Source organism: Gallinula chloropus (assembly GCF_964237585.1).
Source record: "Gallinula chloropus genome assembly, chromosome: 7".
Classification (NCBI taxonomy): Eukaryota; Metazoa; Chordata; class Aves; order Gruiformes; family Rallidae; genus Gallinula; species Gallinula chloropus.
In genome coordinates this window covers 21,648,199-21,674,572 of record NC_140092.1, presented here as the reverse complement: position 1 = coordinate 21,674,572, position 26,374 = coordinate 21,648,199, and the positions used below count along the sequence as shown (strand labels likewise).

Sequence of the window (26,374 nt, the reverse complement as noted above, 5' to 3'; positions counted from 1 at the left end):
TAGAGAACCAAAGAAGGGTTTCGGTTGGGAAAGACCTTCAAGATCATCGAGTCCACCCATCTGTCCAGCCCCACCAGGCCCAACACCAGAGCATGTCCCCAAGTACAACATCTGCTCTTCTTTTAACTCGCCCAGAGATGGTGCCTCAACCCCTCCCTGGGCAGCCTGGGCCAGGATCTGACAGCCCTTTCATACAGACATTTCTCCTGATGTCCAACCCAACCTTCCCCTGGCGCAGATTTGGGCTGTTTCCCCCTCGTCCCATCTCCTGTCCCCTGGCTGAAGAGACCATCGCCCACCTCTCTGCACCCTCCTGGCAGGGCACTGGAGGTGGGGAGAAGGTCTCCCCTCAGCCTCCTCTTCTCCAGGCTCAACACCCCCAGCTCCCTCAGCCGCTCCTCAGAGGATTTGCCCTCCAGCCCCTTCCCCAGCCTGGTTGCCCTTCTCGGGATATTCTCCAGGACCTCCAGGTCCTTCTTGCTTGTAGCAACGAGCACACCAGAGGCAGACTGGAGAGTGGGAAACCCCACGTTTATCCCATGATGGGAAGGGTTGTGTCCAACTCTACTGTGGTACCAATGGGCAACGTGGTTGGCAGTTTCCTCCAAGCCACGCACACCCAGGAACACACCCTGCTACACAACATAACAACTACAGCATCCTTCTCCATAGCTGATCCATAAGAACTTTCACTGGAAGCTCTCAAAGTTGGCAACAGTTTACTTCAAAAGCTTCTGATCACAGAAAACATTTGGTAGGCTGCCTCAGTCCAAAGGAACCAGTTTCTCCCATGAATGGTATCTCATGGTACTACGGCGGGTAAGATTCCCTGTCAGCATTAACACATCATTATGCTGAAAGAGAGGAGATTTAGATTAGGTTTTCGGCAGAAATCCTTCCTTGGGAGGGTGGGAAGGCCCTGGCAGAGTTTCACAAAGGAGCTGTGTCTGTCCCTGGATCCCTGGCAGTGTCCAAGGGCAGGTTGGATGAGGCTTTGCCTCCAGGAGTTTCTCTGAGACCCATCTGTGGAATTATCTCTACTCACAATAAAGACCCTCTAACATCCCACAAAGTGTCCCCAGAGCACAAACTACCACCACAGTGTGTCAAATCTTTACGTGTTTGGCAATTCAAACCATTAGATCTGTTACTCTGTTCCAGAAAGGCCAATAAACAATTTGGACTGATCCAGAAAGACTCTTTCCACACAGAATCCTTGACTGGTCTGGATTGGGAGGGACCCCAAGGAGCACAGAGCTCCAACCCCCTGCCACAGGCAGGGACACCAACCTCCAGGCCTGGAGCTACACAAGGCTGCCCAGGGCCCCATCCAATCTGGCCTTGAACACCCACCCACAGAGATGGAGCATCCAATCTGTCCCTCTTGGAAAAGAGTTGGCTTCTACATGTCATGAGCACCAGAGAAAACGTGGATAAAGCTCATGCCACAACAGATATTAGCAGAACACTCCAGAGCTGTTTACTCTGACAATTGCCTTCGTTTGGTTAATAAATCCCACTTTATCACTTGAATTAACAATTCAGAAAACCTGAGAGGAATTTGAAAAGGGCTGCGGCAAAGTCCTACTGAAAGGTCCAGATTCCAGAAGGAACTGGAGCAAACAATAAATCTTTGGACAACAGCAGGATCCTTTAACATCCCTACAATCTTGCATTGGGGCCCAGCTCTGGACACAGGACTCCAGCTGGGGCCTCACAGGGCAGAGCAGAGAGGGACAATCCCCTCCCTGTCCCTGCTGCCACCCCTCTGCTGATGGAGCCCAGGATCCCATCGCCCTTCCCAGCTGCAGGAGGCACTGCTGGCTCATGGGAAGTGTCTCACCCACCAGAACCCCCAGGTCCTCAGCAGGGCTGCTCCCCAGTCCCCTGGCTGAAGAGACCATCGCCCACCTCTCTGCACCCTCCTGGCAGGGCACTGGAGGTGGGGAGAAGGTCTCCCCTCAGCCTCCTCTTCTCCAGGCTCAACACCCCCAGCTCCCTCAGCTGCTCCTCAGAGGATTTGCCCTCCAGCCCCTTCCCCAGCCTGGTTGCCCTTCTCTGGACACGCTCCAGCACCTCCAGGTCCTTCTTGGAGTCAGGGGCCCAGAACTGGGCCCAGCACTCGAGGTGCAGCCTCCCCAGTGCCCAGTGCAGGGGCACAATCCCCTCCCCAGACCTGCTGGCCACGCTGGCTCTGACACAAGCCAGGATGCCCTTGGCCTTCTTGGCCACCTGGGCACACTGCTGGCTTGTGGCCCCATCCCTGGAGACATTCAAAGTCAGGCTTGATGGGGCTCTGAGCAACCTGATCTAGTGAAGATTTCCCTGCTCACTGCAGGACTAGATGGACTGTGAAGGTCCCTTCTAACTAACACATTCTGTGATCTTGTGACTCTGTGAATTTCATGGTGGGGACAAGCTTAGAGATGCTGCTCCAGAAAAACAAGAGCTGACTGTAGATGTACCAGCTGCAACAAGCTGAACTTCTAGAGGTAAATAAGCATAGGGATAATAGAATTTAAGCTACTTCTGTTATTAAAAAAAAGCCCAAAAACCCAATAACAAAACCCAATTCCTAAGGACCAGGACTACAAAATATGAGAGGTGTTTCCAGTGGTAATTTACCTGCTCCACCACCAGAAGACAACCAACAGTCCTTAGAAGGACAGACTGGGTATAATGAAGCTCAGAGAAACATCATGTCAGGATCTCACATGGTGCCTCCTGACAGCTGGTGACAGGGAAAAGGAAGGGAACGGCTCAGCCATTCAGCCTGCAAGTCACACTGTATCTTAATTTAGAGCTCTGGTACATCAGATGATCTATTTGAGGGGCCAAAAAAAACCCTCACCACTGTTTGGAGCTGCAAAGTGGTGAGGACACAATCAGCTGGCTTCACCTACGCAGCAGAACCAGGGCAGAGCACCATCCAGTGAGAACGGGGACTGCATAGAGAGGAGGAGAGCAGGCTGCCCATGGAGGGGGCTGAGTCACCAACCTGGGTGTGTTTAAAAAAAGGGGAGATGAGGGGTTCCTCCTTATGTTCCCATGGAACCTCCTCTGCTCCAGCTGCACCCGCTGCCCCTGGTCCTGTCGCTGCCACCCCTGAGCAGAGCCTGGCTCCAGCCTCCTGACTCTCACCCTTCACATACTGATAGACAGTGATGGGGTCACCCCTCAGGCTCCTCTTCTCCAGGCTAAAGAGGCCCAGCTCCCTCAGCCTCTCCTCACAAGGAAGGGGCTCCACTCCCTCCATCACCCTGGTGTCCCTGCACTGGGCTCTTTCAAGGAGTTCTATGTCTTCTGGAGCTGAGGGGCCCAGAACTGGACACAACATTCCAGGTGGGGTCACACCAGGGCAGTGCAGAGGGGGAGAAGAAATAAATTATTATATTTATTTCTATTTTGGAAAGAAATCATGTGATCTAAAATAATTAGCAAAATTAAATATACAAAAAGCTTCTTATATTAGAGGAAGGACCTGGAACTTTTAGAACTTAATGCCTCTCTAATCCAGGCAAGTAGACATCTCTATTCCTTTGAAGAAAAGCCTTGGAAAATACAGGAAGAAAAGGAATTTATCTTGTGCATATTTCAAAATTGAATGCAAATATTCTAAAGGATTTCAGCTGCAAGAACTAAGTCTTCTCTCTAAGTAGAAGTGTATTATATCGCTCAGAAAAGATTAATCAAAGAACCTCCATATTCCTGCTCATCCATGACACATCTGTCACCCATCACAATGTCCTATTCTGACATCTCCATCCCCTTCCATTGTTCCCCTGCTCACTCAGCTCACACAACAGTTGTACAAATAGTTATGTCAATACAATGAGTATCCATAGCTCTTCCTGTGAGGAATAAAAACTGATCACTAATTATCTGTACAATGGATGGAGATGATGACTAGAGGGCTGGAGCACCTCTCCTGTGTGGAGCGGCTGATGGAGCTGGGGGTGTTGAGCCTGGAGAAGAGGAGGCTGAGGGGAGACCTTCTCCCCACCTCCACTGCCCTGCCAGGAGGGTGCAGAGAGGTGGGCGATGGTCTCTTCAGCCAGGGGACAGGAGATGGGACGAGGGGGAATGGGCTCAAGCTGCCCCAGGGCAGGGTCAGCTCAGCTGGGAGGGAAAAGTTCTTCCCTGGCAGAGTTGTGGGGCTGTGGCACAGGCTGCCCAGGGAGGGGGCTGAGTCCCCAGCCCTGGGTGTGTTTAACAGCCGGGGAGATGAGGTACTGAGAGATCTGGGTCAGCACAGGACAGGGACGGTTGGACTCCAGGAGCTTAAAGGGCTTTTCCAACCTGGGGACTCTGTGATTCTGTGATCTGTGAAATCTTCCAACATGTTCAACCACCAGCTCCCAGAGCCAAGACGACTACAAGGGAACCTCAACCCCTTCCCAGGTCTGTAGGTTTAATAACTGCAAAGAAAAAGCTTGTGATAATGGGGCTCAATCGCTCCGTATGGCCTCAGACACCGGAAGATGAGGCAACTGCCTTCTGAACTGCAGGATTTTCACAGAATCACAAGTTTGGAAAAGACCTTTGAAGATCATCAAGTCAAACCATTCCCATCCTATGCTAAACCATATCCCTGAGTACTTCATCTACCCTTTTTTTGAACACATCCAGGGAAGGTGACTCAACCCCTTCCCTGGGCAGCCTGTTACAGGCCCTGACAACACTTTCAGTAAAATTTTTTTTCTAATATCCAACCAAAACCTGCCCTGGCACAGCTTCATACCATTTCCCCTCGTCCCATCTCCTGTCCCCTGGCTGAAGAGACCATCGCCCACCTCTCTGCACCCTCCTGGCAGGGCAGTGGAGGTGGGGAGAAGGTCTTCCCTCAGCCTCCTCTTCTCCAGGCTCAACACCCCCAGCTCCCTCAGCTGCTCCTCACAGGATTTGCCCTCCAGCCCCTTCCCCAGCCTGGTTGCCCTTCTCTGCACTTGCTCCAGCACCTCCATGTCTTTTTTCTGGTGGGGAGCCCAGAACTGCACGCAGTACTCAAGGTGTGGCCTCACCAATGCCGAGCACAGGGGCACAATTTTGCCTGAAAAAGGTTGAGAACAACCAGAAGCCAGGAACAGAGGCAGCAAATCAACTTAGAGCAGCAAATTGGAGACTCCCTGGTAAGAGAGGAGATAACTCACCTGATGTTGTTAGAATTAGATTTCTATTTATCAGCCCTTTGTTTCCAGGCTGATCAGGACTGATTTCTCAGTGGAGACGGAGAAGCAGAGGAAGCGACAGAAGGAATCTGTAGCCTCGTTCAACTGAACGTTACTTGGTATCAGAGGTGTCACAGACTCACAGAAGGCTGGGCAGGGACCTCTGGAGATCCTCCAGTCCCACCCCTGCCAGAGCAGGGTCCCCTCCAGCTGGCTCCACAGGGCAGTGCCCAGGATCACGGGGTTGGGATGTCTCCAGAGATGGAGACTCCCCAACCTCTCTGGGCAGCCTGGCCCAGGGCTCTGCCACCCTCCAGCAAAGAAGTTCCTCCTCAGGGATAGGTGGGACTTCCTCTGCTCCAGTTTGTGCCCATGGCCCCTTGTCCTGTCCCTGGGCACCCCTGAACACAGACTGACCTGTCCTCCTGAGCCCACCCCTCAAGGGTTTCTCAGCACTGAGATCACACACTCACCAGGTTGGAAAAGCCCTTTAAGCCCATGGAGTCCAACCGTCCCTGTCCTGTGCTGACCCAGATCTCTCAGGACCTCATCTCCCCGGCTGTTAAACACACCCAGGGCTGGGGACTCAGCCCCCTCCCTGGGCAGCCTGTGCCACAGCCCCACAACTCTGCCAGTGCCTGTGTCTCCTTATTAGCTCTGTTTGGAATGAGCAAATAACTGCAGAGCGATCTAAACAGAAGCCATACAACACACAAAGTCCATGTCACACCCCACACCATGTTGTACCAGCTCTGTGAGTTTTTGGTATCCTGTTGAAAAAGAACCACAATAAATCAAAGCCACAGGAAATGGCATCAGAGATGTCATGGAGGGGAAGAAGCAAGTTCCATCTGCTCTCCTATGCAGTCTTTGACCCCTACACTACACAACCACCGCTCCATCAGCTGTAGCTTGTGGCAGGATAGACCCCTGTCCCACAGGAATCAGGCTCTGGCTATGGGTTTTTACCAAACCGGCTGTGAGCAGCACACACACCCCGCAGCACGGAGCTGTTTCCAACCCAAATTAGTCAGAGCTTTTCCATCCTTTTTTGCGTTCTACAAAGTATAACACACGGCAGATGCGGCGCTTGAGAACTCACAGGATCACAGAATTGTAGGGGTTGGAAGGGACCTCAAGAGGTCAAGTCCAACCCCCAATGTCAGTCTGCATGGGATGCAGAGGAGATTTCCTAATTCCCACCCCAAAAAAGGCAAACTGCCTTAAGCACTACAGTGATTAACGATAACTGGATCGGTTCTAACCCAAAGGATGTTAGGTGGCAACTTCTGGAAAGCCACATCCCAAAGAATGAAAACCCCATGGGCACCCTATAGAACCCCAGAACCCCCTGAGCTGGGAGGGCCCCCTCAGGCCCATCAGTCCCACTCCTGGCTCCACACAGCCCAGCCCAGGCAGCGCAGGGCACTGAGCGCAGCGGCCAGACGCTTCTTGCCCTCAGCCCAGCTCGGGGCTGGGACCCCTTCCCTGGGGAGCCTGTGCCAGCGCCCGACCCCCCTCTCAGCACAGAACCTCTTCCTGACACCCAGCCTGACCCTCCCCTGGCAGCTTCACGCCGTCCCCTCGGGTTCCAGCCCTGGGCCCCAGAGAGAGGAGAGAGATCGGCGCTGCCCCTTCGCTCCCCTCGGCAGGAAGCCACAGACCGGGGTGAGGTCTCCCCTCAGCCTCCTCTTCTCCAGCCTGGGCAACCCCAGGGCCTTCAGCCTCTCCTGGGGAGCCTTCCCCTCCAGACCTTCCCCATCCTCACTGCCTCCTCTGGACACTCTCCAGTAGCTCCATGTCCCTCTTGTCCTGCGGCACCCAACACAATATAAATAGAGCCCAAATAACCTGGTCAGCACTGGGACTCAATCTCCTCAACGATGAAGCTAAACCCTTCCCTTGGGCATTTCAGACTTGTGCAAAGCTGATGAGCACCCAAACTCAAGAGGCACACAAGTCTGTGGCTGTGCCTGCACTGCAGAATAACTGTTGTGCTGGCAACCCCAGCACCTTCCATAAAGTCTGGTCCCCTGGCCCCCATCACTATGTGAAGCCTGTGGCCTTACACCACGATGAAGTTCAAGGCTCAAAAACTTGAGGGATCTGCAAAAAAACCCCAATGATGACAAAAAGCATCATGAAATGTAAAAAACAGCTTCCAAAAAGGATAAATTCTCAGCTAGTGTGAATTGGCACAACTGGAGGTGTTCCCATGTTCTGGAGACGTTTCCATACAGGGATGCTGTGCTGCAGGCTCAAACCTTCACTTGACATGGAGCACAGCTTTGAGTGCTCAGTCCCTCAGGGATCCTGCTCCACCACAGGCCCTGACAGCTTTGCTTTACAAATGCAATACCAATTCTGTAGCACGTGGGCTCCAGAGAATCTCTTCCCCTTAAACTGTCTGTACACAGGGGGAAAAAGAAATGCTGTATCTGGTAGACATCATTTCAAGAGCTAATTAATATAGCTAGTGAGGCATCTTAAAAGGAGTTTTAATAACCAGCACGTTTGCCAACAACCAAAAGCACAAACAACTTCTCAGTGCACCCATACTGCTTAGCTTTAACTGCAATGTGCTTCCTGAGCCTGGGGTAGATGCTTCCCAACTCATTCAGAGGCTGTAATAATATATAAACATTTTTCCAGCAGCTTAATATGCATTGTAAAAGCCTTTTTTAAAAAAAATATATATTTTAGGAATGATAAATATTATAGATCATGTATCTGCAAGGGCTTAGTGCTTTGTGTATCGGTAGGAATCCCAACCCTGCCTTTGGCTTTACATCGATAGTGATGGGGACTCAATTACTCAGTAATGCACTGTGTTTAATTATAACCCCACAGAGCCCCAGTGAGACCTCAACCCCATCTCATGTGAACGAGAAAATATTAAGAGAAGGCAAAGGGAAGCACAGAATGGTGGCACTGTGTTTAATCTGAAAATACAGGGAGTGTTCTGTCAGCTGTGACATCAGCGAGGTGAATCATAGAATCACAAAACCCCAGACCGGTCCAGGTTGGAAGGGACCCCAAGGATCACAAAGCTCCAACCCCCTGCCACAGGCAGGGACACCAACCTCCAGGCCTGGAGCTACACAAGGTTGCCCAGGGCCCCAGCCAACCTGGCCTTCAACACCCCCAGACACGGGGCACCCACCCCCTCTCTGGGCAGCCCCTTCCAGCCCCTCACCACTCTCTCTGCAAACAACTTCCCCCTAAGATCTCCTCTAACCCTTCCCTCCTCCAGCTTCACTCCAGCCCCCTTGTCCTGCCAGTCTCTGCCCTTGAACAAGCTGATTCCCCTCCTGTTCCTCTGCTCCCTTCAGGGATGGGAAGGCAATGAGGTCCCCCCACAGCCTTCTCTTCTCCAGGCTGAACCAGCCCAGCTCCCTCAGCCTCTCTCCGTAGGGGAGCTGCTCCAGCCCTCTGAGCATCTCCGTGGCTGCTCTGCCCCCTCTCCAACAGCCCCACATCTCTCTTGCCCTGGGGGCCCCAGATCTGGACACAGGACTCCAGCTGGGGCCTCACAGGGCAGAGCAGAGAGGGACAATCCCCTCCCTCCCCGTCCCTGCTGCCACCCCTCTGCTGATGGAGCCCAGGATCCCATCACCCTTCCGAGCCCTTGTTTGTTTGTCTGTCCTCAGATCAGAAAATTAATTGTTTTAAAAATTGGGATGATTCATCAAACTTCCAATCAGCAACAGACATAAACAAGCAGAAAGCTGATGGATTTTATCTCATGCAGTAGCTGTCACAGGCAGTAGAACTGAGGAAACCTTTGTACAAGGTGTGGTAAAGAGCCAGGTTTTCACTACAGAGCTACATATTGAGAAGCTGATTTTCTTCTAGGGAGAAGGCAGGATAACCTGGTCTGTCTCCCTCACCTGACGTGGAATTTGGCTGCAGCTCTGGACTGGGTAGAGATTTACACTGTGCTCTACTCCACCCCACCAAAAAGAAGAGAGAGCTACAAAGGGAAACACTGCAAGGCTTTTCTCTCGGCGTGAGATGTGCTGCTACACGTTGAGAGATGTTTCTTAAGCTCTGCAGATTGAGAACATTCTGGTACCCAGTGAAAAAATCCCACCCAAGGTTTGTAAATCCAAGTCTAGACGCACCATCATCTCAATGTCTAAAGCATCAAAAATCAGAGGAGCTGCTTCTCACTCCGTATGTTCTTCCCTCCTCCAGTTTCAGCCTAATCCTTAATTTAACTCATTCAAACAGCCCTGCCAGAGAGAAAGCCAAAACAATGCTGCCCAGTTTAAGAAAACACGCAGAAGAAGGTGTTAAGTGTATCCATACACTGCCAGTCTACGTGGTGAGGCGTCAGGAGCTTAGAATACCAGCCACCGATGGTAATCAGGACCATCAGCTCAGCAGAATACCAACCACCGATGGTGTTCAGGACCATCAGGGGCATCAGGAGCTCAGCAGAATACCAACCACCTCCCAAATACAAATTCCCCTCCCTCATTTTATTCAGCTGCAACAAAACATTGGGATTCTCTTCTGAAAGATCCCAAGGTTTCATTTCACATGGACACCAGGGTCTGACATTTAACAGGGAAAAATAAAGACAAGATGCTCCCAAAATCCATGTACGCCGCCCGTTGAGCTGTCAGGACTGCTGGTCTCATGTACAACAGGATTTCATTTCATGGTGAAAAGACATCCCTGGGTTTCCACCCCAGACACTCACTTAGTTGATAGGTCTCTGCAGCCCAATATGGCCAATTTGGCCTCGTGTGAAGACCAGTAACACACAGCAGGTATTAACTCACCTTCCGCCCATCGCTGGCGTGGCAGTTCACATTGAGAGGCGTCAATAAAGCCATCAGTTTTTCTTCATTACCACTCCTGCAGACAGAGAGGAGAGGATTATGGAGGGGTAAGGTGGGGCGGGGGGAGGAATTAGTATGAGAGTTCTTTACAACACCTTTGCTAAGGAGCTGATATCAAAGCATCCAGTACTGAAATCTTACTCTGGCAGGGAGGATGTCAGACAGCTACAGAATCCTCTGAGCATCCCAAACCCCAATACAGAAATGAATGGTAAATCTGCAAAAAGATGCAGATTGATTGCAAAAAATGATAATAAAACCACCTCTTAATTCCTCCCCTTAACATCACCCCGTATTTCCCTCCATCCAATTTCACAGACTGGCAGTTTGGTGAATTAAATAGTCTAAATTAAATGCATTTCCATAGCACAGGGCCTGTAACACCAGAGACAGCTACATCCTGATATCCAGGAATTTTTCAGAGCTATTAACAGCCTTTGAATCTTTCCTTTACATAAAGCAGTCCTGTGCTGTTGGAAGGAAGGATAAAAGCATCTTTGGAATATCCAGCTGAACTTTACACCTTTTGCATAGGTTTCCTTCCTTATGTTCTGTTCCAATAAATCCATTTTCCAAACATTTCCCTGAGGTAGCAGCAAAATCCAAAAAGCAAAGAAAAATCCCAATATTTAATTTGCCCCCTCCCCACTAAAAAGAGCAAATGATAAAGGGGAATTTGAGCAGCTTAAAGGTAAAAAAAAAACCCCCAACCCTCAATATTAACCTTATAACCAGCATCAGGGGGGATTTTAATTACATAAACAGGCATCACAAAGTCTAATCGAGATGTACGCTAGCAAAGCGGTTCGTTTGCATCATTTCATGGAAAGGCAATGATAAAACATCACTGGGTTTAAAAAGACCTTTTTCCTTCCTGGATTCCACCCCCTTTTCCCCAAAAAAATAAATCCCAGAATTGTAGAGGTTGGAAGGGACCTGGAGAGATCACCAGGTCCAACCCCCCCCCCCCCCCAAAAAAAGCTTTATATTCTAAGCAGCACTCACCTAGCAGCTTCCAGGAGTTCGTCCTTCTTGTATTCACCTAAATGATTGCAAAATATCATGCTGTTAGCATCTGGCAGGAGACAGAAATGCAGGAGGAAGCAAATCCAGAATTAAAAGGGGGAAGAGGAGAGAGGAGGAGGAAAAAATAGGGAGGTAAAAAAATAGGAGGAGGAAAAAATAGGAGGAGGAAAAAAAAGGAGGAGGAAAAAAGGAGGAGAAAAAAAGGAGGAGGAAAAAAAGGAGGAGGAAAATAGGAGACGAAAAAAAGGAGGAGGAAAAAAGGAGAAGGAAAAAAAGGAGGAGGAAAATAGGAGGAGGAAAAAAAAGGAGGAAAAAAAAAAGCCCCCACCCCGCTGGGTGATGGAGCTGTGACGTTAGCCAGCTTGTGGAGGCAGCATCACCAGTACCTTGGAGACGGGCAGCGAATTGACGCATCTCCTTGTCCAATCCTCAGCTGGAAAGGCTTTCTTCAGACAACCAATGACTGGGAAATGTGGCAGGGCAGAAACACTGATAACAATGTCCCCACCCCCATGTCCCTGCACTATTCAGTGTGTCATGTTCTACTTGGGAAGCATAATAAATTCGGAGACAAAAGGGAGGCAGAGCGGCTCTTTAAAAGGTACAAATAGGGATCTCTAGAGCTCTCACCTCCCAGCCTGGGTGGGAATCACTTCAGAGCAGAGATTATTCCATAATTCCACGGATTTTACTGCTTCCCAAGGAAACACTGAGTTTGACATACAAGCAGACAAAAGAGCATGGAATCTCAGAGTGATGTTTTTGTTAGGAGCCCCTGAGGTTAGAGGGGACCCCAAGGAACGTCAATGTGATGGTGGTGCTGGAAATTCTAAGTTGCAACGGGCAACTCGAGGGTTTGAGGCATACAGGGTGAAAACTGGACATGAACATAACAGAACCACAGAGTCACAGAGTAGTAGGGGTGGGAAGGGCCCTCCAGAGCCCATGGGGTCCAAGCACCTGCCAGAGCAGGGTCCCTAGGACAGGTCAGGGCTGGAATCTCTCCAGACAAGGAGACTCCACACCCCCTGGGCAGCCTGGCCCAGGGCTCCCTCACCCTCACCAGCAAGAAGTTCTTCCCCACATTGGGGCGGAACTTCCCGGGCTCCAACTTGAGGCCATCGGCCCTTGTCCTGTCCCCACAGACCCTGAGAAGAGGCTGCCCGTGTCCCCCTGTGTGCCACCCTTCAGCTATTGATCCCCATTGATCAGATCCCCTCTCAGGCTGCTTCTCTCCAGGCTGAACAGCCCCAGCTCACTCAGCCTTTCCTCGCAGGGGAGATGCTCCAGGCCCTTCATCCCCTTCGTAGCCTCCGCTGGACTCTCTCCAGGAGACCCCTGGCTTTCTACGTCCTGGAAAGAGCCTGGAAGAAGATGACCCACAGAAGATGGGATGTCTTCTACAAAGCTGAAGCACGACAACTCTGTGTCATAAAAATTGAGGGGGAATTTCAGTTCAGAAATTAGGAAGAAAGTAGCTTTTTAGCAGCTTGATGAGGTCAGAGGGTGTCCTCAGAGCCAGATGATGGAGGGTTGAAGAACAAGCTGCATGTATGAGCTGCCTCTAACTGCAATGCTGGAAGAGAAACAGGAAGATGAAGCTGTCCTGCAAGAAAGAGAAGAACCTTTGTGCTGCCTCGTTACAGGCAGGGAGAGCTGTGGGGCCATGGGAGATGCCAGGCCGGAGCGCAGGCTCCTCCCAAAACAATAATCCCCCCACAAAGACCTTCTGGAGGCTGCAGGAGGAGGGTTGGAGTCCTTTCCACCAGAACAAACCCCATCACAGCTCCTCCTGTTGTCAGCAGAGGGGGAGGAGTACCAGCCCATGTCTCCTATGAAGCCAGGCTCCGAGCTCGGTTGGTTCAGCCTGGAGAAGAGAAGGCTCTGGGAAGACTTCCAATCCTTAAAGGAGTCCTACAGGAATGTGGGAGAGGGGCTGGTCACCAGGGAGTGCAGGGACAGGACACAGGGTGATGGCTGCAAGCTGAATGAGTTAGGTCAGATGTTAGGAAGAAATTCTTTACTCTGAGGGTGAGGGGACCTTGGCACAGGGTGCCCTGAGAGGCTGTGGCAGCCCCTGGGTCCCTGGCAGGGCTCAAGGCCGGGTTGGATGGGACTTTGGGCACCTTGGGCTGGTGGGGGTGTCCCTGCCCATGGCAGGGGGTTGGAACTAGATGGGCTTTGAGGTCCCTTCCACCCCACACCCGTCTGTGATTATGTGATCTGCATCCCACCATCCCATTGAATTTTCCCTTCCCAAGTGCTTTCTGAAGCACAATCCATTTGGGGAACCCACACGTGTCCCACCGCAGCCGTGCCTCCTGTGGGATAGGCTCCTCACTGAGAGTTTCTGGGTGGCTGAACCCCAGCAATGGAACAGACCAGTTGAACACAAAGGTGAAGAACTCCAACTGGTGCTTCAAATCCAGGCTGTGAAGGGCAAATTAGCTTTGAAAATAATTTCGACATCTGTCTTCATGAGGTCTTGGTCATGAAACAAGTAAAACAATACAAAGTATGATTGTCTTTGTCTCACCACCACTCTCCACCATCACCAGAGGGAATTCCTGTCCACCACCACCACCTGCCTTCTACAGCCACAGGGCCTGTTCCTCTTTATTTTTAATTTTAATAAATATAAAATACTGGCCACAATTGTGAGTCTTTCAAACCAACAGTGAACAAAAAGCTCCAGCCAGCGTGTGAGGAGGAACCAAAGGACACGTCTTACTCCTGCATTACTTGGGTAACAACCTCAAGCAGCTGGATTTCCTGAGGAGAGTAAGAGGCCTGTTTTATACCAACACTTCAGGGACCTAATCATGAATTAAAAGACCTCTTTACACGTTCTGTTTTGGCAGAGCACCCAGCAGGCAGAGCTGGGCTTTTGACTGCTATTAGCTATGAGGAGTGGAATAACATTTCTCCTTGGTGTTCAGTAAGTTGGTACTTTAAAACATAAAAGGCTTTTTCCTTGAGTACCTTGATTAGCAAAGGAATTAGTGACCAGCACCAAGGCCCCCACTGGGTGCCCCAGTAAAGAGCTGCTGTTGTTAAAGGCACGTGTTGGAATTCTTGCAAGAGGTTCTTGAATTTCATCACGCTGCCATAGGGATGAAGAGGGTATGAGCTTGGAGTTGGCTTGCTACATGTTGTAGTTTTGGGTGGAGGAGGGGGCTGCAGGGTGGCTGCTGCAAGGAGCAGCCAGAAGCTCTGCAGACCCCGCAGAGCCAACACCAGCTGGCTCCAGGCCGGGGTTGCTGCTGCCCAAGGCCGAGCCCATTAGCGACGGTCACAGCACCTCTGGGAGTCACAGTGAGGAGGAACAAAACCCCCAGGAGCCGCTTTGTACCCCAGAGAGGGGAGTGAGAAGGTGTGAGGAGCTGTGCAGGCACCAAGGGCAGGGAAGGGGGGAGGAGGCGCCCCAGGTGCCAGAGAGAAAGATGCCCCTGAGCCCCTGGGGAACCCATGGTGGAGCGGGTGTCCCCCCACAGCCCATGGACAAGGCCCAGACCCCACCTGCAGCCCTGGGGAGGCCCCACGCCGGAGCAGGGGGAGACAGAGAGGAGATGCTGGGACCCGCCTTGGAGCAAGGCCCTGCCAGCACCTGGAGAGACACAGAGACACAGAGATGGGTGAGGGAGAGATTGGCTGCAGAACAGGGGGGCTGAGGGGGAGGCTGGTGACCCCATGGGGGGCCAGGCTGGAGCAGGCTGGGCCTGAGGGACTGAGAGACACTGTGAATGGTGACTGTCCCCAGAGCAGGGACCCACGCTGGGCAGCTGGGGAAGAGCTGAAGCCCTGTGGGGAAGAACTCAAGCTGGAGAAGTCCGTGGAGGACTGTCTGCTGTGGGTGGGACCCCACAGTGCAGCAGGGGGAGGGGGTGAGGAATGACCCCCCCAGCTAAGGAGGAGAACATCTCGTGAGGAACTGACCCAAACCCCCATTCCCCCATCCCTGTCCCTCCCTGTGCCACACTGGGGGGGAAGAAGGGAGTGAAGTCCTGACTCAAGTGCAGTCTGCTGAGAAGGGAGGGGTGGGGGGAGCTGCTTTGAGATCTGGCTGCAGTTCCCATCACCCAACTGGTGTCACTGGGGTGCAGGGCAGGGCCATCAATCAGAGAGTTTCTATCCTTTATTCCATGTTGGGTCTGTTCTGCCTGTGATGCTGATTGTGGGATGATCTCTCCTGCCCTTAGCTCCACTCCTCACCCTCTCAACAGATACGTTCTCCCCTGTCCAGCCAAAAAGGGGAGTGATGGAGTGGCTTTGGTGGGCATCTGGGCCAAACCACCACACTACATTATCCTCAAAGAGTCATCACCTTTTGCAAAGCAACACCTAAACCTACGGCCCAAGCGCTCCCCAGGGCTCTGCTCTCCTGGCTGGGACAGGGGTGCTGGGGAACCCCTTGGCTGCTCCAGCAAGCAGCTGGTGGGATGTCACGGTGCCCAGAGCGGGCTGGCTGTGGGTGGCACTGCCCACAGGACTACAGCATCTGGCCACCCTTCATTTGCAAAGGGCTTGTTAACGAACCCCATGTACCTGCAGAGGGGATGGACTTCCCATCCTGGTCAGGAATCCCAACCCTCAGCCACACGTAACGCTGCTGATCCAAAGTGTTTGACTTGAACCCAGGTAATAACACTACTTGAAGAGCTCCTCAGGGCAGGCTGGGATTTCCAGCTCTGCCAAAGGGCATCCTCAGAGCAGAGTGCAGGTAACAGCCTGAATTAGTCATCCCAATCTCTTGGCAGTCACCAGCTTTGAGGGGGAAAACATCCTTCCAGTTGCATGGTCAATACAGAGGGTTTTTTGGGAGCAGTATTTTGGATAGCTCAAAGCTTGCCCACCAGACCTGGACAAGTCCATGTCCTCAGGCAGACATCACCACAGACGACCAAAACTAAAACACAATGCTGGAAACAATTTTCAGCTCTGTATTATGTGGCTCTTCCACCATAGAATCATAGAATTCCAGACTGGTCTGGGTTGGGAGGGACCCCAAGGAGCACAGAGCTCCAACCCCCTGCCACAGCCAGGGACACCAACCTCCAGGCCTGGAGCTACACAAGGTTGCCCAGGGCCCCAGCAGCCAACCTGGCCTGGAACACCCCCAGACACAGGGCACCCACCCCCTCTCTGGGCAGCCCCTTCCAGCCCCTCACCACTCTCTCTGCAAACAACTTCCCCCTAAGATCTCCTCTAACCCTTCCCTCCTCCAGCTTCACTCCATCCCCCTTGTGCTGCCAGTCTCTGCCCTTGAACAAGCTGATTCCCCAGGCCTGTGGAGCTCGACCATCACACACACATGTGCTCCAGCCAAAAGGAAACAAAGGCAAATTCTGGAAAAAAGCCTGACATAATGAATGAAACACACACAGGTAATGGAGCCACAGAGTGGTGGGGGTTGGAGGGACCAGAGCAGGGTCCCCTCCAGCAGGCTGCACCGGACAGTGCCCAGGATCACGGGGTTGGGATGTCTCCAGAGATGGAGACTCCCCAACCTCTCTGGGCAGCCTGGCCCAGGGCTCTGCCACCCTCCCAGCAAAGAAGTTCCTCCTCAGGTTTAAGTGGGACTTCCTCTGCTCCAGCACACCCCTATTTCACTCCCAAAGGTGGGGAAGTGTCATCCAAATACTGCAAACTGACACCCCCACCTGAACACACAGCCAAACCCGACTCCTACAATGCTTCTGGAACACACCCAGGCTAAAAACAAGGTGGACTGCCCTGCTCTCCTCTCCCTCTGCCCCTCCACACCGGCTCATACGGAACCCAATGGGAACAAACATGGAACAGAACATGGACAAATATGTTCTGGCATGACTGTGCTCACAGATCTCAACAGCAAGGATGAACATTGTGCTGCTCAAGCCAAGGGGTTATTATCCAACATAACGGGGAGGGGGGGGAAGGATGGAAACATTTTCAGCCAAACAGAAGAACTAAAAAGAGATCAACCCACTGTGCATCGCACAGAGCCATGGGTAGGAACTTAATTCCCCGGAGCACTGATAAATAGTGATGTTACTAAATGGTACCCCACTTCTGAGACGTGCAACAACAGGATGCAGGCCTGATGGACATAACTGCAGCCACAGGCTGGGGAAGAAAAGATCCATGGATATCACAGAGGAGCTCTGGAGATCCTCTTATCCAACCCTCTCTCATCCACCAAGAGTAGCCTGCCCATGAGAGTGTCCAGATGGCTTTTAGACCACCTAAGGATGTTCTGGGGGCTCCACAGCCTCCCTGGGCAACCTCTGCCAGTGCCTGAGTGCCTGGTCCCGCTGCGCTGGGCTCACAAGCTCTCCAGGTGCTGATCTCCTCAAGAGCCCCTGTCTTCTCTTGCAAGAAGTCAGGGCTGAATCATAGACTCACCAGGTTGGAAAAGCCCTTTAAGCACAGCCAAGACCCAGGGGTTATTAAATGCTGCCCTCATATCCAAGTCTAAATCACATGAAGGTTTGGGGTTGGTCACAAAGACAGGTGAGGTGGGGAACCTAACCCCATTAAGTTCACATCTGGCACATGACAAACTCCTGTCCCACACAGTTGCTCCATACAGCCATGGTGACCTATTTCTTAAGAAAGGCTGTCAGATCTCCTTCGCTGTACAGTGCCAGGAAGATGCAAAAGTCCTTTTGTCAGAAGGTTTCACATTTCTTAACTGTTAAATCATGAGACACAAGGATGAAGCTACACCAGCCTCAGCAGTTAAATGGAGGAGTCTTCCTGTGTGTGCAAAGGATGGACACAGCGGATGGCACTGCAGGACCACAACAGTCTGCAGAACGGAGCAACAACGATAACCAAAACCCCAAACAAGCCCATCTTCATGTAAGCCCTATCATTCTGGTACCTTCAACAACGCTGCAATGCCCTACAGTATCACTTCTGGCTTGGTCAGCCTAGAGAAAAAAAGGCTCTGGGGGGACCTTATAGCCCCTTCCAGCCCCTGAAAGGTGCCTGTAGGAAGCTGGGAAGAACTGTTCCTGAGGGCATGGAGTGATGGGACGAGGTGGGGGGGGGGGGGGGGGGGGAAAGGGGTTTGAACTGGAAAAGGGAGGTTTAGGTTGGGCATTAGGAAGAAGTTCTTCCCTCTGAGGGTGGTGACGCACTGGCCCAGGGTGCCCAGAGAGGTGCCAGAGGCCCCATCCCTCGAGACATTCAAAGTCAGGCTGGATGTGGCTCTGAGCAACCTGCTCTAGTGAAGATGTCCCTGCTCACTGCAGGGTGGGACTGGATGGCCTCAAAAGGTCCCTCCCAAACCAACACATTCTGTTTCTATGAAACAATAAATCCAAAAAACCTTCTAAAACTCTTTCTTTACCATACAAGAGCTTCAATTCCTTCGTGTTGCTGCAGGTTACCCACAGAAACACACCACACAGATCCATTTATTTCTAGCCTGAAAAAGACATTACTGCCAACAGGCCTGTGGTGTTTCAGCATGCTGGGCCTTCTCAAAGACATACCACCACTCTTGTCTGTCACGTCTTCAGACAGAGAAGGGAAAGGGAAAAAGATTGCAGATTTTCAAGAGACTGGGGGAAGAAAATCCCAAGCCAGTGCAAGTCAAAACAGACTGATGAGAGGGAAAACTGAAGGGGTTGAAGCCCAGAACCCCCTGAGCTGGGAGGGCCCCCTCAGGCCCATCAGTCCCACTCCTGGCTCCACACAGCCCAGCCCAGGCAGCGCAGGGCACTGAGCGCAGCGGCCAGACGCTTCTTGCCCTCAGCCCAGCTCGGGGCTGGGACCCCTTCCCTGGGGAGCCTGTGCCAGCGCCCGACCCCCCTCTCAGCACAGAACCTCTTCCTGACACCCAGCCTGACCCTCCCCTGGCAGCTTCACGCCGTCCCCTCGGGTTCCAGCCCTGGGCCCCAGAGAGAGGAGAGAGATCGGCGCTGCCCCTTCGCTCCCCTCGGCAGGAAGCCACAGACCGGGGTGAGGTCTCCCCTCAGCCTCCTCTTCTCCAGGCTGGGCAACCCCAGGGCCTTCAGCCTCTCCTCAGGAGCCTTCCCCTCCAGACCTTCCCCATCCTCACTGCCTCCTCTGGACACTCTCCAATAGCTTTGTGTCCCTTTTGTCCTGTGGTACCCACAACTGGACCCAGGACTGGATGTGAGGCCGCCCCAGTGCAGGGCAGAACAGTGCTTCAGTTCACCCAGGTCCAGTACTCCGGAGATCTGTTGTAATACGCACGGAAAAGGAAATTGGAGTGGGTTCTTACAGAGCGGCTGAGGCTCCCCATTACCCAGCCCTTCATGCTTAATGCAAAGGAAACATTCCCACAGCTCTCCCTCTTCATTTCTTGTATTAAATTCCAGCTATCAGCAAAAACAAACCTCCAGTGTAATTCCCAGCACTGCTGCCGTGATCCATATTAACAACTAACAAACTGTCCTGGTTCATTTTCCCACCACCACTCCTTTCTCAGCTCTGGAATGCATCTACACATGTATTTTTCTCTGGGATTTCTAGGAAATGTTTCCAAAGGAAGATGAGGAACTAATCACAGACTCACAGAGAAACCAGGTTGGAAAAGCCCTTTAAGCCCATGGAGTCCAACCATCCCTGTCCTGTGCTGACCCAGATCTCTCAGGACCTCATCTCCCCGGCTGTTAAACACACCCAGGGCTGGGGACTCAGCCCCCTCCCTGGGCAGCCTGTGCCACAGCCCCACAACTCTGCCAGGGAAGAACTTTTCCCTCCCAGCTGAGCTGACCCTGCCCTGGGGCAGCTTGAGCCCATTCCCCCTCATCCCATCTCCTGTCCCCTGGCTGAAGAGACCATCACCCACCTCTCTGCACCCTCCTGGCAGGGTAGTGGAGGTGGAGAGAAGGTCTCCCCTCAGCCTCCTCTTCTCCAGGCTCAACACCCCCAGCTCCCTCAGCTGCTCCTCACAGGATTTGCCCTCCAGCCCCTTCCCCAGCCTGGTTGCCCTTCTCTGGACACACTCCAGCACCTCCAGGTCCTTCTTGGAGTGAGGTGCCCAGAACTGGACCCAGCACTCGAGGTGCAGCCTCCCCTGTGCCCAGTCCAGGGGCAAACAGTCTCCAGTTGGTCTAACGCATCACAAGGTTGAAATACAGCAATAATAATTATTATTTGGTTTCTTGGGTTTCTCTTCCCTCCTTAACTCTAGTAATAATAATAATATTAATTTTATTATTATTCCTAAGGCCAAAGATGCATGGCTGGCTATGGAGGGTCGATTATTTACACACAGTTTAGAACTTGTAAACATCTTCAGTCCCTTCTCTTATCCCCACTGCTTTAAACACTTTGCTAGCTCAGAGCCTGCTAGCTAATAGGATTACATCTGTAACTCCTTCACAAAACCCAACTCCTGCCCTACATGACAATGTGGGTCACTACAGGAGTAAGAAGAGCAGCACAGCCCTGGAAAGGCGGCTGAGAGAAGGGGAGAGACACCAGCTCATTAATTAAAGACGAGACCATTACATCGCCAGACTGCTGTCATTAAGTTTCACCTCCAGAGCAGCACGTTCCTTCCTCTGCATTCTCCTTCCCAAGGCAGATGGTCCTTCATGGGCTCCTCCAGCGTTAGACCTTCCCATGGGGCTGCAACTCTTCCCCAGCTGCCCCGGTGTGGGGCCTTCTGTGGGGTGCAGCCCTTCAGGCCCAGCCTGCTCCAGCCTGGTCCCCCACAGGGTCATGAGTCCCCTCACAAACCTGCTCTGGTGTGGGCCCCTCTCTCCTCAGGCTGCAGGTCCTGCCAGGACCTTGCTCCAGCGTGGGACCCTTCCCACCGGGTCACAGCATCCTTCAGGTGCCTCCACCCACTCCAGCATGGGGTTCTCCAGGGGCTGAGGGGAATCCCTGCTCCATCATCATCCTCCCTGGGCTGCAGGGACACAGCCTGTCTCACCAGGGGCTTCTCCAGGGGCTGAGGGGAATCCCTGCTCTGTGCCTGGGGCTCCTCCTGCCTTTCCTTCTGCCCTGACCTGGGGGCTACAGAGTTTCTCCCATGTCCTCACTCCTCCCTGGCAGCAAAAGGCTGCCCCTTGGGTTTCTCTTCCCTCAACTCTGCTCCCCAGAGGCACTGCCCCTGTTGCCGATGGGCTCGGCCTTGGCCAGCGGCGTGTCTGGCCCTTGCTCTGTGGGACCTGGGGAAAGCTTCTGTCAAAATCCAGCCCTGCAGCTCCCTTACCAAAACCTCACCATGAGTATATCCATGAAGAAAAGGACTTCCTAAAAACCACCTTCCCCTTCATTGTGGGCCAGAAATGCCCCAACTGCCCATACCCCCAGCATGACGCTCTGCAGCCTTCTGTGGGGCCTTGTGCTGAGAAGGAGTTTAATTACACCCTGCATGAAGCTGGAAAAAACACAGCTTTCTGCTCTCTGTTCCTGCTAGGAATTCTCCCTAGATTTAAAGCCTCCACGTACCTCAAATGATTCAAAATATAATTGGGCAAAAAGCACTGCTCCATTCCTCATTCAGCCCAGCCATTAACCATCTTAAATATCCCCAGGAAAATACATTTCAATGATCCTCTTATGCAGTAATAGGATTACCAGCAGCTCCCAACCCAGGCCATGTTGCCAATGGGTTTATTGCAAAGTGATTCTGAAACACGCTTCAGTTTTCACTCCCAAAAGTGGTGGGTTAAACCTCATTTTGACCTAAAATGAAAGAGGACTGTGGAAGAGTTAAGAAGAATCTCCCCTTCAACACCTTCATAGCTCTCCACTGGCCTCTCTGCAGGAGATCACAGAGTCACCAGGGTGGGAAGGGCCCTCCAGAGCCCATGGGGTCCAAGCCCCTGCCAAAGCAGGGTCCCTAGGACAGGGCAGGGCTGGAATCTCTCCAGACAAGGAGACTCCACACCCCCTGGGCAGACTGGCCCAGGGCTCCCTCACCCTCACCAGCAAGAAGTTCTTCCCCACATTGGGGCGGAACTTCCCGGGCTCCAACTTGAGGCCATCGGCCCTTGTCCTGTCCCCACAGACCCTGAGAAGAGGCTGCCCATGTCCCCCTGTGTGCCACCCTTCAGCTATTGATCCCCATTGATCAGATCCCCTCTCAGGCTGCTTCTCTCCAGGCTGAACAGCCCCAGCTCACTCAGCCTTTCCTGGCAGGGGAGATGCTCCAGGCCCTTCATGCCCTTCGCAGCCTCCGCTGGACTCTCTCCAGGAGACCCCTGGCTGTTTTGTCCCAGGGAGCCCAGCACTGGACACAACACTCCAGACTTCAATTTAAAGTTTATGTTCCCACTTTAAAGAAATGTTCGACATTCAACAAGCTTCCAGGGTGAAGAGCAGCTGGTGTGCCATGAAGTCCTATTTCGCACTGGTTACTAGGAGATCTGGGAGGCTGGAAGCATCAGGGGAGCTTGATGTGCCACCAATGAGAAAGAGGACATGGAGGGTGGAGCAGAGACACCGCAGCCAGGCTCTGTGAGAACATGGGAACTTGGAGGTACAACAGAACTGATGATCTGCCTATCTGCTACCCTGGGCCAATGGTGTGACATGTTGGTGACAACATGCTGTCATTTTGGTGGACTTTACCCATTATAATATCAGTCAAAGGCAAGAGCCTGAGCACTGTAATAATTAATAAACATATCAAGAGTTCAGTATCCACAAGGACTCCAGGATTAAACCAACATCAGGCTCATTCTTCCAACAACCACCACACAAAGAAAGAGAAGCCACCTGTTTGTTAGCACTGTGTAGGCTTTCCTCAGGCCACCATATCTGTTCCCCAGCAGACTCTGAGCTCACCACTCCAACGAACAGCACAAAGCACATTAATTCCCAGTTAACATCATTATTCAGGGCAGACTTTACAGGAAGGGTCAGAAGATGAGCAACTCCTGTTTTCAGGAGCACGTGGAGCTGCCTTTTGACCAGAAATAAAGCTCCTGGCTTGGTACAAAGCAACATTGTCCTGAAATTCCAAGATAACGGCGCTGTCTCATCACCCTAATTAAATCCACTGCTACTTCCCTGCAAATAAGCCTGTCAGAACACGTACGTCAGAAATCTTAGGCAAGTCCTATGTTGTCAGCATTCAGCCCACCAGGTCTGCCCACCTCTTCTGTGTGTCAGCAAGGAAATGGACTGCAGAAGGCATGACAGGCACCTCAGGTTTGGAAGCACCTTGTCCACTAACAAGGTGTGTCAAGTAGAAACCTCCTGGGGGACAGTACGATGACCATGAGCCAGCAATGTGGCCTCATCGCCAAGGGGACAAATGACATCCTGGGGGGTATGAGAAGTGGGGTGGTTAGGAGGTCAGGAGAGGTCCTTCTGCCCATCTGCACTGACCTGGTGACACCCCACCTGGAATACTGGGTCCAGTTCTGGGCCCCTCAGCTCCAGAAGGACACAGAACTCCTTGAAATAGCCCAGTGCAGGGACACCAGTGGAGGGAGAGGAACCCCTTCCTTGTGAGGAGAGGCTGAGGGAGCTGGGCCTCTTTAGCCTGGAGGAGAGGAGCCTGAGGGGTGACCCCATCACTGTCTATCAGTATGTGAAGGGTGAGAGTCAGGAGGCTGGAGCCAGGCTCTGCTCAGGGGTGGCAGCGACAGGACCAGGGGCAGCGGGTGCAGCTGGAGCAGAGGAGGTTCCATGGGAACATAAGGAGGAACTTTTTCCCTGTGAGGGTGAGGGAGCCCTGAGCCAGGCTGCCCAGAGAGGCTGGGGAGTCTCCTTCTCTGGAGACATTCAAACCCTCCTGGCTGTGTCCCTGTGGGATTTAGTCTGGGTGATCCTGCTCTGGCAGGGGGTGGGACTGGATCATTTTTCAAGGTCTCTTCCAACTCCTAATGGTTTGTGATTATCCAGAAAGAGGGAAGCCTGATCTGAAACATTTCAGACTAATAGCAGGGCACCACCTGCTTTTGTTATAAAATAAGCAGACTATGGGAATCTCAACAGAGTAGAAATCCTCTTTTCTCCAAGTTTTGGGCCTGTCAAACTCTGTTTTGTCCAAGTTTCGGGCCTGTAAGTAGTTCCAATTAGAAGTAAAATGGCTCCAGCATCTTTATCACATCAATAACAACTCTCAGCTATACGGGCTCCAGCTGACCACTGAAAGCTGTTACTCTGAACAGAACCAGAGCTACCTTTGTAGGCCAGGAACCAAAAAAGCATCATGGAAAACAAGGTTTTCTGATGCTTACAAACCATTTCTGAATGATAATCAAAAGCAGGAACCCATCCACTCACACTTCATGCTCCACTCTTTTTAATTCTGTTTTTTGAGTGTGATTTATCAGTGCACTTCCAAAGCACCACGGAGTTTGGGTTCACTCACATCACAGCTTGCCAGGTGCACGAAAATCTCCCATTAATGAGGTAGCACTGCTTCCAAATCTCATGTCTTGGTGCAAGAGCGACAATAGATTCACTATTATGTTAAAATTAGAAACTGTTCAACACCACCAACCAAGGAAAGTGCTTAATCATACAGCTCCTTTAGCACAGGAACAGTCCCCTTGCACTACAGGGGAGAGTTAGAAAAGATACAATTACATGCAATTGAATTAGGTACAAGTCATAAAAGAAAACGTAATTTTAAAAGATCTGGAAAGCACGCCGGAAAGAAGAAGGCTGGGGAGACACAGAAGGCTGCAGGAGGAGGCCAGGGAAGGCCGAATTTTAGGTGCCAGAGGTTCCCTTTCATGCACAAAAGAAAGGTGATGATAAAGACCAACCACAACCGCTGCATTTCCAAGGTTGTAGATGACTTCGTACCTCCCAAGTGAGGTTGTGCTTTTTTAAGTTACCTCCAAAATCGTTACTGTGATGTTTAGCATAGAGTCTTCAGTACTAATTTCTGCTGTATCATAAATTAAACTTGGAACCCTCGTGACCATCTGATAAAGAGCCACGTAGAAGTGACAAGCTCTATCTAGTTCCAAATCAAGCTCTCACAGCCCTGAGAAGGTCTCCTCATGGTACATCCATAAGAGATTGACAACAACCTTCATATGCTAGAACATCCTGGTGAACTCTAAGATGAAAAAGCAACAAAGTTCATTTCTACAAAATGACCAAAGACAGATGTGGGTGGTTAGAAGATAACATCATCTTGCTTTGCACTGCGCTGGAGCAGCCTCACCACCTGTCCTGGGGGCAAGTTTGGGGCGCAGAGCTACTGGAGAGTGCCCAGAGGAGGCAGTGAGGATGGGAAGGTCTGGAGGGGAAGGCTCCCCAGGAGAGGCTGAAGGCCCTGGGGTTGCCCAGGCTGGAGAAGAGGAGGCTGAGGGGACACCTCACCCCGGTCTGTGGCTTCCTGCCGAGGGCAGCGAAGGGGCAGCGCCGATCTCTCTCCTCTCTCTGGGGCCCAGGGCTGGAACCAGAGGGAACCACTCAGTGCCCTGCGCTGCCTGGGCTGGAATGTGTGGAGCCAGGAGTGGGACTGATGGGCCTGAGGGGGCCCTCCCAGCTCAGAGGGTTCTGGGGTTCTGGGATCCTGGCTGCAGAAAGAAATACCAAAGTAGGAAAATTTCCTAGGCTTGTTGTATGCCCTTGGATCATCAGAGGTTCCTGCCAATGCCACGGTGAAGAACCACCTTCCCAGAGCAGAAGCCTGCACTGCAGTGGCTGCAGGAGGCTGGGGGATGAAGCTCAAAGGGAAAGAGATCCTTGTTTTTGTAAACACCCATCAGGGATAGTGATCACAGCATTAGGAAAGCTCAACCAGCACATTACAGACATGCTCTCTACAGCTCCAAAACTTTAACTTAAGCTTCTAAGAAGGAAAAAAACCCCAACCTACCTGTGTTCCTTTGAGCACAAAGACAACAAAATGAGAAACTGCAGAATAATGGGTCTGCCTACTCATTGCTCTGATGGGAAACACTGCTCAGACCTGCATTATTCCTCTATACTGACACACTACACTTCTACATAACTGCAGGCAGGAAAAGAAATACTTTGAATACTTAATTTGATTTTACAGACTCTGGAACAAGGTTTTATCTGCTCAGAAGATGCAGACTATCAAATCCCCTGTAATATACAAGAGGAGAACATGCAGACCTTCATCTTTACCACAAGGATAGCCAACATCAGGGTCTCACTTCAGCAAGTGACATTTCAATGCCTGTTTAAACTCCAGTTAAACCCCTGATCTTTCCTGGCTCACAGCTAGGGTGCTCAGCACCCAGAAGGACCAAGCCCTAAGGACATCTGCAAGAAGAAATCAGCAATCCCCGTTTACATGCTAATGTTTATTCTTCCTGATGAAAATTGAAGGATAACAAGTGATCTCTGGTCACACAGAAACCAGCCTTGATTGTTAGTTAATGATCCCGATGAATAATTAGAATGCATGAAATGAAG

At 51.8% G+C, this 26,374-nt stretch overlaps 1 protein-coding gene across 1 annotated transcript in view; it reads right to left on the bottom strand.

Annotated features, from left to right (window-relative positions):
• Positions 1 to 26,374, bottom strand: part of TNKS (tankyrase) — a gene marked incomplete at its 5' end in the record, with an annotated part of 93,092 nt that overhangs the window by 38,628 nt on the left and 28,090 nt on the right. Inside the window, 2 exons of the mRNA XM_084266866.1 lie at positions 9,959 to 10,034; positions 11,024 to 11,060. Coding sequence (XP_084122992.1) covers positions 9,959 to 10,034; positions 11,024 to 11,060 — 113 coding nt within the window. The remainder of the gene's footprint in view (positions 1 to 9,958; positions 10,035 to 11,023; positions 11,061 to 26,374) is intronic.